General features: G+C 45.9%; 1 protein-coding gene across 3 annotated transcripts in view; it reads left to right on the top strand.

The window, feature by feature from the left end:
- DPYSL5 (dihydropyrimidinase like 5) overlaps positions 1–14,760 on the top strand; it is a 90,176-nt gene that overhangs the window by 52,822 nt on the left and 22,594 nt on the right. For all 3 annotated transcript variants that reach the window (XM_067703477.1, XM_067703479.1, XM_067703478.1), the window contains exons 3-4: positions 11,662–11,820; positions 13,816–13,995. In XM_067703477.1, coding sequence (XP_067559578.1) covers positions 11,662–11,820; positions 13,816–13,995 — 339 coding nt within the window. The remainder of the gene's footprint in view (positions 1–11,661; positions 11,821–13,815; positions 13,996–14,760) is intronic.

The raw sequence follows: 14,760 nt of genomic DNA, 5'->3' as shown, positions 1-14,760 counted from the left end.
AGCAGATGGGGTTACATGTGGTTTATTTCTGGATTGTTGATAAACCCCTCTGGTCTGGCCTCTTTGGGCAGCCTGGACTTTTAATAAAGGTGGTCATGACCTGCTTACCTGTAAACTTTCCCGCTTTGGGATTAGAAGGGGCTTTGCTAAGGAGGAAGATGACAAAGGGCGTCTCCGGGCTCTATTTTAGAACGGTTTCCCCTGGCCCCCTGTCTTCTCAGAAGCTAGCAGCCACGTTCCCTCCGCCACATAACTCCCTCTGAGGATCATCTCCGGTCTCCATGGTAACTACATGTCGGGAGACAGGCTGCTCTGTTCTGTGGCTTTGTATTAAACACAATGATTTAAATTGGATGCTCGGCAGTGAAGATAATCATTCTGGATTAGAGAGACGCCTGGAGACCCTCATTTCATAATTTTAGAGTTGGCACAATGCTCAGGTTTAGCCCTGTAATTCAAGCCCAAGCCACACCCACCCCTCTGTTTCTAAACTGCAGTTAGGTCCAATTTCACTTGGGATTTTCTCCATCCTTTGACAGAGGAATCTTGGAGCCAGGGAGCCCCGCTGTCAGACCAGGGCTATCTTGAGCTCTAGAAGGGGCGGCATCGTGTAAAGGAAACCTAGGGTGCTAGCGGCAGATAGACCCTCATTCAGTCTGGCTGCATGATTTCCTCTGTGCCCCATTTTTCTTATCTGTAAGACGAGAAGAGTAACCTCTACCCTACAGAGTCATATATTTTTAAATTTTCTATTGTGATAAAATATATATAACATAAAATTTATCATTTCAATCATTTTTCAGTGTACAGTTCAGTGACATTAAGTACGTTCACAGCGTTGTCACCACAATAATCCATTTCCAGAACTTGTTCATCTTCCCCAGCTGAAATTCTGTACTCCATAAATACTAACTTTCCCATCCCCCACTCCTCCCAGCCCCTGGCAGCCACCATTACACTTTCCATCTCTATGAAGTTGACTATTCTAGATACCTCGTAGAAGTGGAATCATACATTTTTTTTGTCCATCTATGACTGGCTTATTTCACTGAGCATAATGTCCTCAAGTTTCAACCATGTTGGAGCCTGTGTCATAATTTCTTTCCTTTTTTAAGGTTGGATAACATCCATTCTATGTACGTACCACATTATGTTTATTCATTCATCTGTCGATAGACACCAGGTTGCTTCCACATTTTGGCTATTATGAGTAACGCTGCTGTGCACACGGGTATACAGATATCTGTTTGAGTCCTTGCTTTAAATTACAGAGTCATTCTGAGGATCAAATAAGATAATAAATACGAATAATATTAGGAACATTGCACAAAGCAGGCTGTCAGTAAATGTTCATTTCTCTCCTGAACATGAGTTCAGCCTAGGTGGTAACTGCCACAGTGGTCCGATGGCTTCCGCGGGAGTGGTGTCACTTTTTGCTAGCTTCTGTGTCCCCGGGACATGCTAGTCTGTTGGGTCTGGGAATTAACACAATTCATTCCCAGGTTTAAAGGAAATGTCTTAACCACAGAAATGTGCATCGTCTCCTGATAAGAACCATGCATGCTTTTCCATTTCTCCCACCATTTGGGATTCATGTATTCCTAGTTCTAAAATGAGAAGATGTTAGGGCTGACGTATATACTTCCTTATCTGTTGTCTATTTTAAGTATACCAGGTGGGAGACCCTGAATCTGCAGTTGGGATTGCCCCAGGCTATGAAGCTCTGTGCTTAGTTGCTATTTGTTGGTATCAAATCTATTCTCAGGGTTACGGAAGAGTATGAGATTTGGAATAAAAATACCTGGATCCCAGTCTCGGCTTATGTCTCAAAAACTGAGATGGTGAAAACATCTGTCCAACACAGTGGTCATGAAGGTTAGGTGAGGGCAGCACTTGGCTGTGCAGGTGACCCTCTCCTGGAGCACTTCGTGGGGACCAGGTCTCTGTGTTGGTCTGCATCCCTTCAGGAGATTTTCTCTGGGTCTAGTTTCATCCCAAAGTTTCTATGGTGGGGGTTAATCCCCTGCTGCCCTGGGCCCCTCCAGGGTTGAGAATCCAGAGCGAGGAGCCATCTTTCCCTTTGCAATTAGCTTTCCTGCCACAAGGCCACTGCACAAGCAGCCCTGGAGACAGCCAGCACCTCTTTGTCTTCAGGAATTTGCCACAGAAGGGAAGGGGCAGCAAGAGCTCTTGCACAGCCTGGTCTGACCTGCGCCTGACCCAGCTGCTCCCCACAGCATAGCAGTCAGGCCTGTTCTTTATTGATGGGGCTGAAGGGAGGAGGGCAGATGGGGATTTCACACTGAATCCCTACCTTTCTCTCTCCCAGCAGCGCTTGCAGCTGGCTGTGTCCTGTGTGCCCAGGGTCTACCTGTTGAGCAGGGGCCAGGCAGGCTTATATCAGGGCTTCCCAAGCAGATGCGTTCACTGTCCCTGAAACCGGAAGGCTACCCTGGTACGCTCGCATCTGGGAAGGGGAGCTTGGGTTTCCCTCGAAGACATCTTAACTTCTAGGGCAGCTCACCTCTTCTTGAAGCCAGTGAGCCAGGGAGATTGTTGCGCTGGTGACAGGGTTTTCTTGGCTTCCATAACCCCATGCCAGCCGGCTCTCCCTCCTGCCTCTTGACTCTCCTTCCCAGGCTCCTTCCGTGGTCTTGTCTGTCTTACTCCTCTCCTCTGTGGTTGCTTCTCAGGATCCTATGCCAGACTGCCTTCTCCCCCTCCCCACCTTCTCTCCCCAGGTGATCTGTCACTGATGACTCCCAGGCTTACAGCTACAGCCTAGACACCTCCGTGCACCTGCCCCAAACCCAACGCATCCACCACAACCCCACTCCTCTCCCAGGGACCCCTCCTTCCAGAAACGGCGCCCCCATCCTCCCAAGCCAGAGCTTACTGGCTCGAGACCACAGGACTCCTCAGCGATAAAGCCAGACCTCAGACCAGGTGTGCCAGGCTCCAGAGTTCAGGCCTTTCCCACCAGAGCACCCTGCCTTCACGTACCATCGGAGAATCGAACTGTATTTCTAACAAACATAAAAGTTCAGATGTCACTCTAAGCCCCAGACAAGCTCTGCTCTGGGACCCCGCCCCATTTTTGGCTGTGCTGGACCTCCACCTGGATGCCTTTGTCAGTCCGTCCCTGGACTCCCCACTCCCTCCGCAATCCCAGCCTGCTCTCTCCGTCCCAGCTCCTGGCTTCATGGAACTGACCCCTTATAATATGGCAAGTTTACTTCAGCCCTCCCTTGTGGATTCTGTAGTGCATTTCCCATACAGTTTTCTTAAACCTCGTCTTGGCTCAGACTGACACTCCTAATTTTCCCAAAACCTTTCCTCTGTTTTGCTAAGAAGTCTGGGACCAAGGACCTGGGCACCCTCAGCTCTCCTCCATGTCACCTCAGCTCATCTCCTCCTCTATCCAGCCCCCTCCTAAATGGATGGGAAGAGACGTCCTTCCCAGCCTAATAGATATGAATATCAACCCTCAGTTTCCTCATCTGAATAATGGGGAGAATAATACATATTTCTTTCTTTTTTTTTTTTTAAGCAGAGGTCTTCTTAGAAGCCCATATGATTTAAATTTATTTATTTATTTATTTATTTATTTATTTATGGCTGTGTTGGGTCTTCGTTTCTGTGCGAGGGCTTTCCCTAGTTGTGGCAAGCGGGGGCTGCTCTTCATCGCGGTGCGCGGGCCTCTCACTATCGTGGCCTCTCTTATTGCGGAGCACAGGCTCCAGACGTGCAGGCTCAGTAATCGTGGCTCACGGACCCAACTGATCTGCGGCATGTGGGATCCTCCCAGACCAGGGCTCGAACCCGCGTCCCCCGCATTGGCAGGCAGACTCTCAACCACTGCGCCACCAGGGAAGCCCAATAATACATATTTCACAGGACTGTTGTGAGAATTAAATAGCCACAGAGTATGTGCTCAATGGATGTTGGTTATAATTAACAATTTTCATCTGCTCCATCCGTCAGCTCTGCATTAAGATTTCCAAAGACTCTCTTCCCTCCTAAATTTGGTTGTTCCTCTCCTGATACTATTTTTTCAGCCACGCAGGCATAAAACCTCCCCTGTTATTTACATCCTCTCCTCTTCTGTCATCAAACCTGGCTGCTATTTCTTCCCCGAAACAGGTTTCCCATATGTCATTCATCCCAGTCCGCAGGTTGAGGTCCGTCATCTCAGCACTGCAGTCGACTTTGCACTGAGCAGTCAGGGCCATGTTCTGGAGTCTGATTTTCATACCCAGAAGCCTGCTGTGACTACAGACATGTCCAGGGATGGGGGTGACCAGAGTCCTCTCTGTAAATGTGCTCCTAAACCCCACACTCCCAAAGCCCCCTCATCACCACCACCTCCACACACACAAGTTGCTAAACTTTGCTGATTGATGGAATCCAAATTCATCAAGGTCCACACAGTTTGCCTCAGTCAAGACCAGATCTATTCTCTGTCCTCTGGCTGTGTCCCCGGCTCCGCCCACCTCACTTCCTACCCCAGAGCGTCTCATCCTGCCCCCTTCCAGCTCTCAGCCTGCCCATCCTACTGTGTCCTTCCCCTCCTCTGGTCTGTTGAACTTGATGTTGCCATCACCATTGAGGAATGTTATCTTGCGCTGCTTTGTACTCATTATTTTGAAGTCATTTCTATTAGAAATGAACGTGTTTCCTGTCCTGTTTGCTAACTGGACTCTAAGCGCCTTAAGGTACTTCTATCTCTCACTTCTTCCGGAGCATCTGATACATATAACACGGTGTGCACACTCATGCTACCTACCAGTTAGGTTTATTGTTTATTAACTAAAATAGCTATAATGGTAGTATAAATCACTAGTGTTTATTGGGCTCCTACTCTGTGCAGGTGCTGTCCCAGGTGCTTTACGTGCATTATCTCATTTAATCCTCATGGTAACCCCACAAGGGGTGTATTATTACTCCATTTTACGGATGGGGAAAATGAAGCTCAAAGAAATTATATAACTTGCCCAAGATCTTATAACCATAAGTGATGGAGCTAGGATTTAAACCTAGATCTGCCTGCCTTAAAGTCTGGTTCTTGTCACTCTACTATTTTGCCTCTAAATATAGCATTAATGTGTTTTAAAAATGGCAAGCTGGGGACTTCCCTGGTGGTGCAGTGGTTAAGAATCCGCCTGCGAATGCAGGGGACACGGGTTCGAGCCCTGTTCCGGGAAGATCCCATATGCCACGGAGCAACTAAGCCCGTGAGCCACAACTACTGAGCCCGCGTGCCTAAAGCCCGTGATGTGCAACAAGAGAAGCCACCGCAATGGGAAGCCCACACACCGCAATGAAGAGTAGCCCCCGCTCGCCGCAACTAGAGAAAGCCCGCGTGCAGCAACGAAGACCCAACGCAGCCAAAAATAAATAAATAAAGTAAATAAATTTTTTTTTAATGGCAAGCAGGTTAAGTGTGGGAAAATGTCCTTTTCCCAAGGTATATAACAGATTGAATGTTGCCTGTCTCCTCTGCTGAAAATTCAAAGAATGAAGGGTGAGTTTTCGACATGGTGATGCTCTACATTGCAAGGTCAGAAGTGGGACCATGCCCTAGATGAAGTAATAGAGGCTGGGACCCAGAAGGTAGGAGTGAAAAGTAAAAGGAAATTGAGAAGTGCAGTTAATTATAAATGTGCAATTTAGAGAAAAACCAGTCAGCTGAAGAATGAGCTCAACAGGTCAAGAAAAGGCTTGGGAGCTGTATGTAGCCAGAGGGACAGTGGGTGGTCCCAAGGAACAATCATGTATCACTTGGTGTCCTGGAGAAAAGCTGGTTGCAGGGAGGGTTTGTGTGGTTTTGTTTGTTTTTCAGAGAAAAGGGGCATCTGATAAAAGGTGTTGGGGAGACTCTAAAAGAGGTTGGAGCAGTGGTCAGCATTCCAGCGGCCTTGAAGGGAATTATCGGAGAAAGGGTCAGGATCCTGAGCCCCCAGTGTGAGCTGGATGAATTGGCATTGAAGCCAGCGTAAGCCTGTTAAGAGCGTGATCTCCCTAGATCAGGTCAATGTAGCTGATAAAAATGGACTCCTTGTTTAAATACTATTAAGAATTTCAAGATGACAGCAGAGATTAAACCAGAACAGAGCCAGTCAGAACACAGGGCACTGTGGGACTGCCCAAGCCACATACCCACGGAGCTGGTGTTGGCTGGTGGGCGTATGTTTCAGGATGAGAAAGGTGTTTACTGAGTGCCAGGCATGGTTCTAGGTACCATACATACATCATCTCACTTGACGAAATGCTCAGGCCCTTCTCTGGGGAGTCTCTCACATCCCAAGGAGTGGTGCTGCTTAAGAGCTGGCTTTCCTGAGGGCCAGAGAGCAGCCAACAATATCCCTGAAGGGCAAGGAAGTTATTCAGAGCAAGAGAGAAACCACTGATCTGGTTATTTATTTTTTCTCTTCTACTTTGAGCGAGTATGAATAAAAGATGGAAGATACATTCAATGTGAAAAGAAAAGGAAGTGGTTCAGCAATTCCAAGAGAAGCAGATCCATCTGAACAAGTGATGGCTTTCTCAACTGCATTAAGAAATGTCGAAACATTTGCATTGGACTTAGTTTACAAAGCACATCCAAATACTGGTTATTTGATTCTCAGTGTAGGATTGTTCCCTCTGTGAAGATTGAGTTGCCCTTAATCTATACATCTAGATACTCCAGACCCTGCTATTATGATTCCAATCACCTCCCCCCAAACACACCCATTTTCTGAGCACTAGTGTGAAAATATGTTCACAGGAAGTCCCTACGCCACCCCTAATGAAAAACCCCACAGATAAGCTCTGGCCCAAGTGCCTTCTCAGCAACAGGGTACAAAGTTTGTGCCTTGACCTATTGGTTCTTGGCCTTGGAGCCAGAGAACCAAGCCTTTCCCTTTGGGGAGCAGGGTGGAGGGGTAGAGAAAAAAACATAGCTACTGGGAACTCAGCAAAACGTGATTAGAGCCGCAGCAACGTAGAAGACGGTGAAGAATGACTCTCCAAAGATCTTTGTCCTGACAAAACCAGGAAGGGCCAATGCACTGTTCTTTCCAACGCTGTGATGTCAGCCAATAAACTATATCTGAAATTTCTTTCCAACTTGCTGAGCAGGTCCCTGGTCAATACGGAGACCCCCATGTGCCCACAGTGGTCTGATAACTTCTGAAGCATAAAGATGACATTTATAATAACAGGTTTAGGTTGAGTTCAGTACAAGTTCCTGCCAAGCGTATGCCTGGAAACTGTGACATAAAATGGATTACCGTTAAGAATATTGGTTTTAAATGTAAAATAGATAGCTAGTGGGAAGCATCTGCATAGCATAGGGAGATCAGCTCGGTGCTTTGTGTCCCCCTAGAGGGGTGAGATAGGGTGGGAGGGAGACGCAAGAGGGAAGGGATATGAGGGTATATGTATACATATAGCTGATTCACTTTATTATACAGCAGAAACTAACATACCATTGTAAAGCAATTATACGCCAATAAAGATGTTAAAAAAAAAGAATACTGGTTTTTCTTAGGGAACAAGTGGATGTGACATGACTGGGCATCAAATAAACCCAGATTTACCCAGCAGTATGTCATAAATATCAAAAACAAAATAATGGTGACCCTTTGACATAGTAAAATTATGTTTCATATCCTGCCAAATGTGTATGATGCTGCTGCGTCTGTTGGTTAAACAAATGGTCCTAAAGTCCATATTAACTTAACAGTGAGAGATGTGAAGTCTCACATTCACAATAGAAATGAATGCCACATACAGAGTGGGGAATGCTTGGCGGGACAGAAGTTTATGTCAAAAAATAAGGGCCTGGGTTGATAAATGGCCACTTCAGTCAGCCACCAGGCTCCAGTAGGCCCTAGTGTGTTAGCTGTTCCATGGTCGTGTCTGTCTCCATAAATGAATCTTAATTCTGTCAAATAAAAAAAGCAAGTTGCAAAAGGACATGGACAGCATAATACCACTTGTGTATATTTTTCAGATTTGCAAAACAAATGTAGTAAAAGCATAAAAACATGGATGGGAGAAATTTATATCAACCTCAGGGTTAAGGGACGGGAATAGGATGGAGGGCTCCAGTTGTATTGGAAACATTTTCTTTCATTTTTTAAATTAAAAAGCATGTCAGGTAAATACAGTAAAAAGCTAACATCTGTTCAATTTGAGTAGTGGGTTCATGGGTATGTGTTGTATTATGTTCTGTACTTTTACTGTATGGTTGAAATATTTCATACATAACTTTAAAAGAAAGTATTTTAAATACATAAACATGGTTAACTAAATTTTAAGTAGTTTTAGTTTCCTCCGAATTAATTTTTTTATGTATACAGTATTATGAAAGTAATATATTCTATGAAATAAAGTTCAGAAAATTAGAAAAAATAAATTACTCAGAATCCCATCATCCACAAACAGTCATTGTTAATGTTTTGGTATATTTCCTTCTATTTTTTTTTTTCTTTGTGTGGGTGTGTGTGTGTTTAAACATACTTCTAAGTATCTTGGGTACACTTATTGAATTCTGTCTTTTTCACTCGTTATAGCATCACCCTTGTTCCATGTGAAGACTTAGCCTCCATGAACATCATTTCTATGGATTCTTAAGATCTTTCACAGCTTCACTTTTCTTGCATAAAGACAGTTACGAACATCCAGCAGCCACACAGTCACCTTTCCTTTTGATTATCGTAAATATAATCCTTTTGAAAGCCTCCGGAACAGGATTGCATCACGCTCTGCTGTTGATTTGTACGAGGCTGTTTTGTGTGGAATGACAGTAAAAAGGTCTGTCACATCTGCGATATCACATTCCTGCGAGGACTGAGCTTGTCAGCATTCATCCCGTGGGTGGGAACTGTGCATATTTTAGAAGCCAGCTCTGTGTGCATCTCGCCTGGGAGGAAGGCAGCACTAGTGCATCCGGCGTCTGGTCTGGGATCCCGAACCCGCAGCTGGGAAAGTGTTTACTGATCCCATTACACTTTTGCTTTGAGGCCTGGGGTAACAGCAGTAATGATTTTTCCAGATATTTGTATGCCCCTTCCCAGCTTGTGGAGGTTCTCACAACCACTGCCACCTGAGCTGCTGTGGGCTCCCAGCGGTGAGGTGCAGAGCAGAGCAGGCACACAGGATTACAACCAGCAATTGGGAAAGTCAGGACCTCTGCCGGATGCTTCTGACTCCGTCCAGAACTTCTCAGTTACTATCCTTGGACCCAGGCAAGAGGAGTCTCTGCCATGGGCTCTGGACTACAGGCAACTCCCCCACGTCTGCCCAGAGCCCACTGTCCCAATCCTGGACCACACTCTGGGGCCCTGGAGTCCCCTGACAAAGGGCCTGAGCACTGCCAGGGCCTACATTAGCCTGAATCTGTCCTTCTGGGGGCCAGACCACCACTCTGTGCACGCCTAGCCCCAGGGTGGCATCTTGCAGGAGTGAGCAGAGCTTAGATCCAGGGGCTGCAGGACACATAACCGGAGTTGGAGAGTATGGGCTAGAGGCAGACGCAGAGGCTGAAGGCCAACATCCTCTAGAGTGTAGCTCAGAACTGCAAGCATTCTGAGAATTCTGAACTCAAGCCTGGCCTTCTGAGTCATTATGAACATATATCTGTTAGAGTAGGGGAACAGAGTATACTCTGTGGAACAGTTTGTTAGCGTGACCTGTAACTTTTAACTAGAGATTCAGCAGGTAGACCTCCTTTTCTACTCTCAGAAGCCCACAGATGCTAAGAACGGTCTTGGCTCTCTTATTCCACCGTGCTGTCTCCATATTCCCTTTTTCTTCTATGCAAGTCTACAGACAGATGAGGGAGTGCAAAGGAAAACAATCTAGAACCACGGAAGTAAGACAATTTAGTGTGTAACATCCCAATATACCAGACACCCCCGTGTCCACACATAAAAGCAAGAAATGCATTTCAGGACAAAATAGAGTACAACCACCTGCTACGAGGGTGAATCATTCTGGCACGATCCAGCAAAATCAGAAATAGAAGCCAGCTAGTAAAGCTACAATCTGCTGCTCTTCCCCTTCTCTCCATCTCCCACATCGCAATTCCTGCGTGTGAGCCTCAGAACTAGCACCCTCTGTTGGTTGCTTTAAGCTATGCAAGAAGTCAGGCCCCTGCGTTTCCCAAGACAACAAGGGCACTAGTCTCACCCGCCCAGCCAGGGTCAGCGTGGAAAATCAGTGTTGCAAGAGCTTTCATTGTAATTGTTGCTTGGCCGCTGAGTTAATTTTTTTTTCAGTCCCTTATTCTCCAGCAATATTTCTGATTCGTCATCAATGATTTAACCGAATAGAGAAGCATGAAATCATCAAGACAGTTTCATTGTGCTGTTTTCCTCCCATACAGAAAACAGAGATAAACAACTAAACTCTGAATAATGAAACACACATATTAGGACAAAACTTTACAAAGTGATGATTCTCTTGACTTTCACAGCTCTCCAGCAAGGAAGCTGGTCCCATGGTATAGGTAAAGACTCTGTAACAGAATATTTAAAAAATAAATAAATGAAAAAATTTGAAAGCAAAAAGAAAAAAAGAGAAAAAACATACTTGACCTCTTGCATCACAGAGGTCAAGTAACCGGGCTGAGGTTATCCAACTGGGAGGTGGCATAGCAGGGACTTGAACTTGGAGCTGATTCCAGTCACTGTAGGGATCCAAATAAAAGTGTAGGTTTTGTCCAAATTTTAATTCCTCAGGAAAAGAGAGTCACCTATATTAAAGCCCTCATAAAGTTTCACATATTATGGGGCCTGTCTCAATTTTTATTTTAATAAAGTTTTTTTGGAGAACAACCCGTTAGCCTAGAATAGCCTTTGGGCAATGCTAGTTTAGGAAGCTCATGGAGGTCACCTGACCAAACTGGTTTTTAAAAAAGTACGTGGGGGCAGACCTTTAATACAGATTTAGTAATTATTCCTGGGAGCATTGTTTGTGATTGCAAATGAGACCTTTTAAAGATTTCTTTTTAAGTGGTATCTCGTGGAGATTGTGGATAGGATCATTTTTTCACTGACAGATCGTACGGGGACCTAAAATGCTCTATCTCAAACAAGACAGATGGAAATGAAGTTAATGTTCTTGGAAAAACTGAAGACAAAGACCCTGATGTGAAGATGCCTATAAAAACTTTGAATAGAATTGTTTCATGAAATGTGAGTGAATAAAACAAAATAATATAGTCAAATTAACATTTTACTATGGTTTACATATATATGTGTAACTAAAATAATATTATAAACAGACTTATATTACATTATGGTAGACATTTGATTACATCACCTATATATTCAAGTTGGTCAGAAATTGTCTGGGGGGAATCTTCTCATTTGGAAATATAGGCACTGGTAACACACTAAGTCGTTTTTCCCAAGCGCTGAGCTGCAACCCAAGATGAGGAAGAAGCAAGTTTGTGTGCTGGGTCCACAGTAATGATGAAGATTACACCCTGGCTCCTGTGTTGACAGCTCCTTACATTTTCCCAAACATTGCTGCACTTGGGCCTCCCAGCCTCTTGTGTGGGAGAGTCTGTGGCTGTCCTGAAGGTCCACCTGAGGACCCAGTGTCCCCACGTCAGCGACTTGGGTGCGGGTAGAGATGTGACGAGATTGCTTTTCCCGTCTCCCTCAGGCAGCACTAGTTGGAGGTACCACCATGATCATCGGCCATGTCCTGCCTGACAAGGAGACCTCCCTTGTGGATGCCTACGAGAAGTGCCGGGGTCTGGCTGACCCCAAGGTCTGCTGTGACTACGCCCTCCATGTGGGGATCCCCTGGTGGGCACCCAAGGTAACAGCACTGGGTGGAACCCCAAAAGAAGAACCAGTGCTCTTTTTGGCAGAGGGGCCATCTGGTGAGAGCCAGCTGGGGGGGTGATGCTGTCCTGCGGTGTGGAACACCCCTCCCACCTCCATCCTAACTCCTCCAAATGCCAAAAGAAAAAACACTTATGATTCTATACGGGGGGAGGCCTGTTTTGCTTAGTTTAAAGAGCAGTTTTCCAGCGCTCTGACCACAAGGCGCTCAGCATGTCCTGACGCTCTACCTAAGGTGTCACTTATGTAGCAACCCCTAAGGGGTTGCAGCTGAATAACAAGCTCAGTAAGGGTCAGCCCTGAGGGTCACATCATTTTGTGCTTGGAGTGACAGCACTGAGGTCTCAGAACGGAGGGTCCCGTCCTGGCTCAGTGCCACCTGGTAAGAACGGATTGGGGTGCTTTTTTCCTGCTGGGCCCCAGCTCCTGCTCTGGGCACCCTGAGTTTGCTCCTGGTGTGTGACTCCCACTGGGCCCTTTCTCAGCTCAGCCTCTGTGCCCCTGGCTTTCCTGGCCTCCTGTTGCCCAGGCCCCAGGGCCAGAGTCCAGTCCCTGCTCCCCGATTCCCTCTTCCTCGTTCTTCCTGAATACAGATGCACAGGCATTTAGATTTTGCTTCACTTCTGGAGTTTTACTGCTTCTTACCCCAGGGAAGCGACCTGGATATTCATTCTTTCATCAAGTGCTCATTAATCACCATGTGCCACTCAGTACTTGAGTGGGTGCCCCGGAATCTTAACCATAAATAAGCGTTAAGCGATTTTGCAAAGTTCTCCAGCTGTGGATCCTGATCTAAAGGGCCTGGCTCCCTTCCGAGACAGTGACTTACAAGCCTGGCTGTACTTCTGCCCTCAGGCACAAGCCTTGAGCGTGGGGCTTACAGTCTCTTCCATTATATCCAAACTAGTGCTTATGAAAGGCCATGGAACCCCCCAAACCCACACATGAAGATCCCCCTCCTGGTACCGGCTAAAACGTACAGACCACACTGAATGTTAGCCATCCTTTATCTCAGATGGAAGTGTTGTCCACTTCGGACACCCTCCTGGATGGGCGACCCCTACCCTGAGCCTCTCTCCCTTCCCTCCTCCAGTGGCCTGGAATAGAGAGGGTCTGCTCAGATTCCCAGCAACACTGAGGCCAAGTCAGCTATCCCTAAGTCCCCAAAGGTTGTGGGGATTCTCATGCATCTAGAATTTTTAATTCTTTTTTATAATAACCAATTTTTTTTTCTAATTACAGATTTTAAAAATAGAAAAGAAAGGAAGCACATAATTCAGTCACCCCAACACAATCACTATTGTTATTTTAGCTTATTTCCTTCTGGTCTTTTTTCATAGTCACTCTTTCTCTTAAGTGTGAGCATTTTCCACCTGGCTGCATGGTCTTCATGACCATCAATGCCATGGCCACTTAATGTTCTATCAAGCAGACGAATCACAATGTATTTTCCTATTGTTGGACCGATGTTTCTTCCATTTTTTCCTAGTATAAATGATGTTGGGATGAATCTCCTTATTCACATAGCTTTGCTTCATGTTTGGCTTTGTCCCTAAGTTAGATTTTCCCCAGGTCTCTGGATTTTTAGCATTAGTACGCCTTCTCTGTACACCCCTTCTGTTATGGGGGCGGAGGGAACTGGCCACAGGTGTAAAAGTCATTAGTGCATTTACCAATAAGGCTGATTTGGAGGCAGAAACACAGGGCAAGCTTATGTGATAGGAGAAACATGCCCAGATCTCGTTTCTATATTTGTGTCACGCTGGACAGTTTTCAAAACACTTCCGCATCCATTTGCTCACGTGACCTCACAGCAGCCTGTGGAGTGAGAGGAGAGTGAGATACTGCAAGGTTGCGGGTGGTCATGTGGCGACAGAGCCACCTCTCCTCCGCGCTGGGCCAGCGTCTGCCAGTCAGCCTCTTGGCCCTCTGTACTCACGTGGCATTGCCTTTGCATTCTGCTCTCCAGGTGAAAGCAGAAATGGAGACCCTGGTGAGGGAGAAAGGTGTCAACTCGTTCCAGATGTTCATGACCTACAAGGACTTGTATATGCTTCGGGACAGCGAACTGTACCAAGTGTTGCACGCTTGCAAGGATATTGGGGCGATCGCCCGGGTCCATGCTGAAAATGGGGAGCTCGTGGCCGAGGCAAGGCAGTAGAGAATGTTGGGGGAAGTTGGGGGAGCACTGATAGAGACAGTTCTCTGGGGGATTCCTGACCACCCATGACCCTCCCTACAGGGTTCAGATAAAACAAATGATAAAAGAAAGTGTGAGATGTTAACAGCCCAGATGACAGATCTCTGTCCGAAAATCCAAACTTTTCTAGTGTCTGTAAAAAACAAATCCCTGTCTAGTCCAAAAGGGTTTCTAAGTCTTGGGTGAAGATGTCTTCATTCAAATATGATACTTAAATTCCATTATCACAGAGGAATTTGGAGCACCTCTAAGAAATATTTTTAATGAGATGTGACGTACAGAAAAAATAAGGGTCAACATTCCACTTTCCTGTACCTCCTCAGCGGACCTGAGGTATTATAGAGATCTTCTCACTGGTACCAAGACAGACAGGCCCCTTTGTACTACTGGGTCTTAAGTAGGATACTTGGGGTAAAGGTTAATCTAGGCATCTGTGGAAGCTGGAGATTTCACTAGATTTCCAGTGAGGAAGTTCTGATTTGCAGATCAATAAACAGTGTTTGTCTTTAGTGTCCCAGGCCTGTTGGCTGGTGACTGAACTGTATTTTTAAGAGGAAAAGATATTTTCAATCATTATGAAGTGAGACTCAGGGGGTCCCTGTCCTAATCCTGCCCTCGTTCTAAGATGGGTATTACAGAAGTGAGAAAAGCAGCAAACCTATTGGAATGGGCTGTGCTGAAAATATTTTACTGTCCCTTGGGTTCAGTATTTTT

Source organism: Pseudorca crassidens, chromosome 14 (assembly GCF_039906515.1).
Source record: "Pseudorca crassidens isolate mPseCra1 chromosome 14, mPseCra1.hap1, whole genome shotgun sequence".
NCBI classification, from domain to species: domain Eukaryota; kingdom Metazoa; phylum Chordata; class Mammalia; order Artiodactyla; family Delphinidae; genus Pseudorca; species Pseudorca crassidens.
Note: the sequence above shows the minus strand (reverse complement) of the source record. Positions and strands in the feature narration are given on the sequence as shown.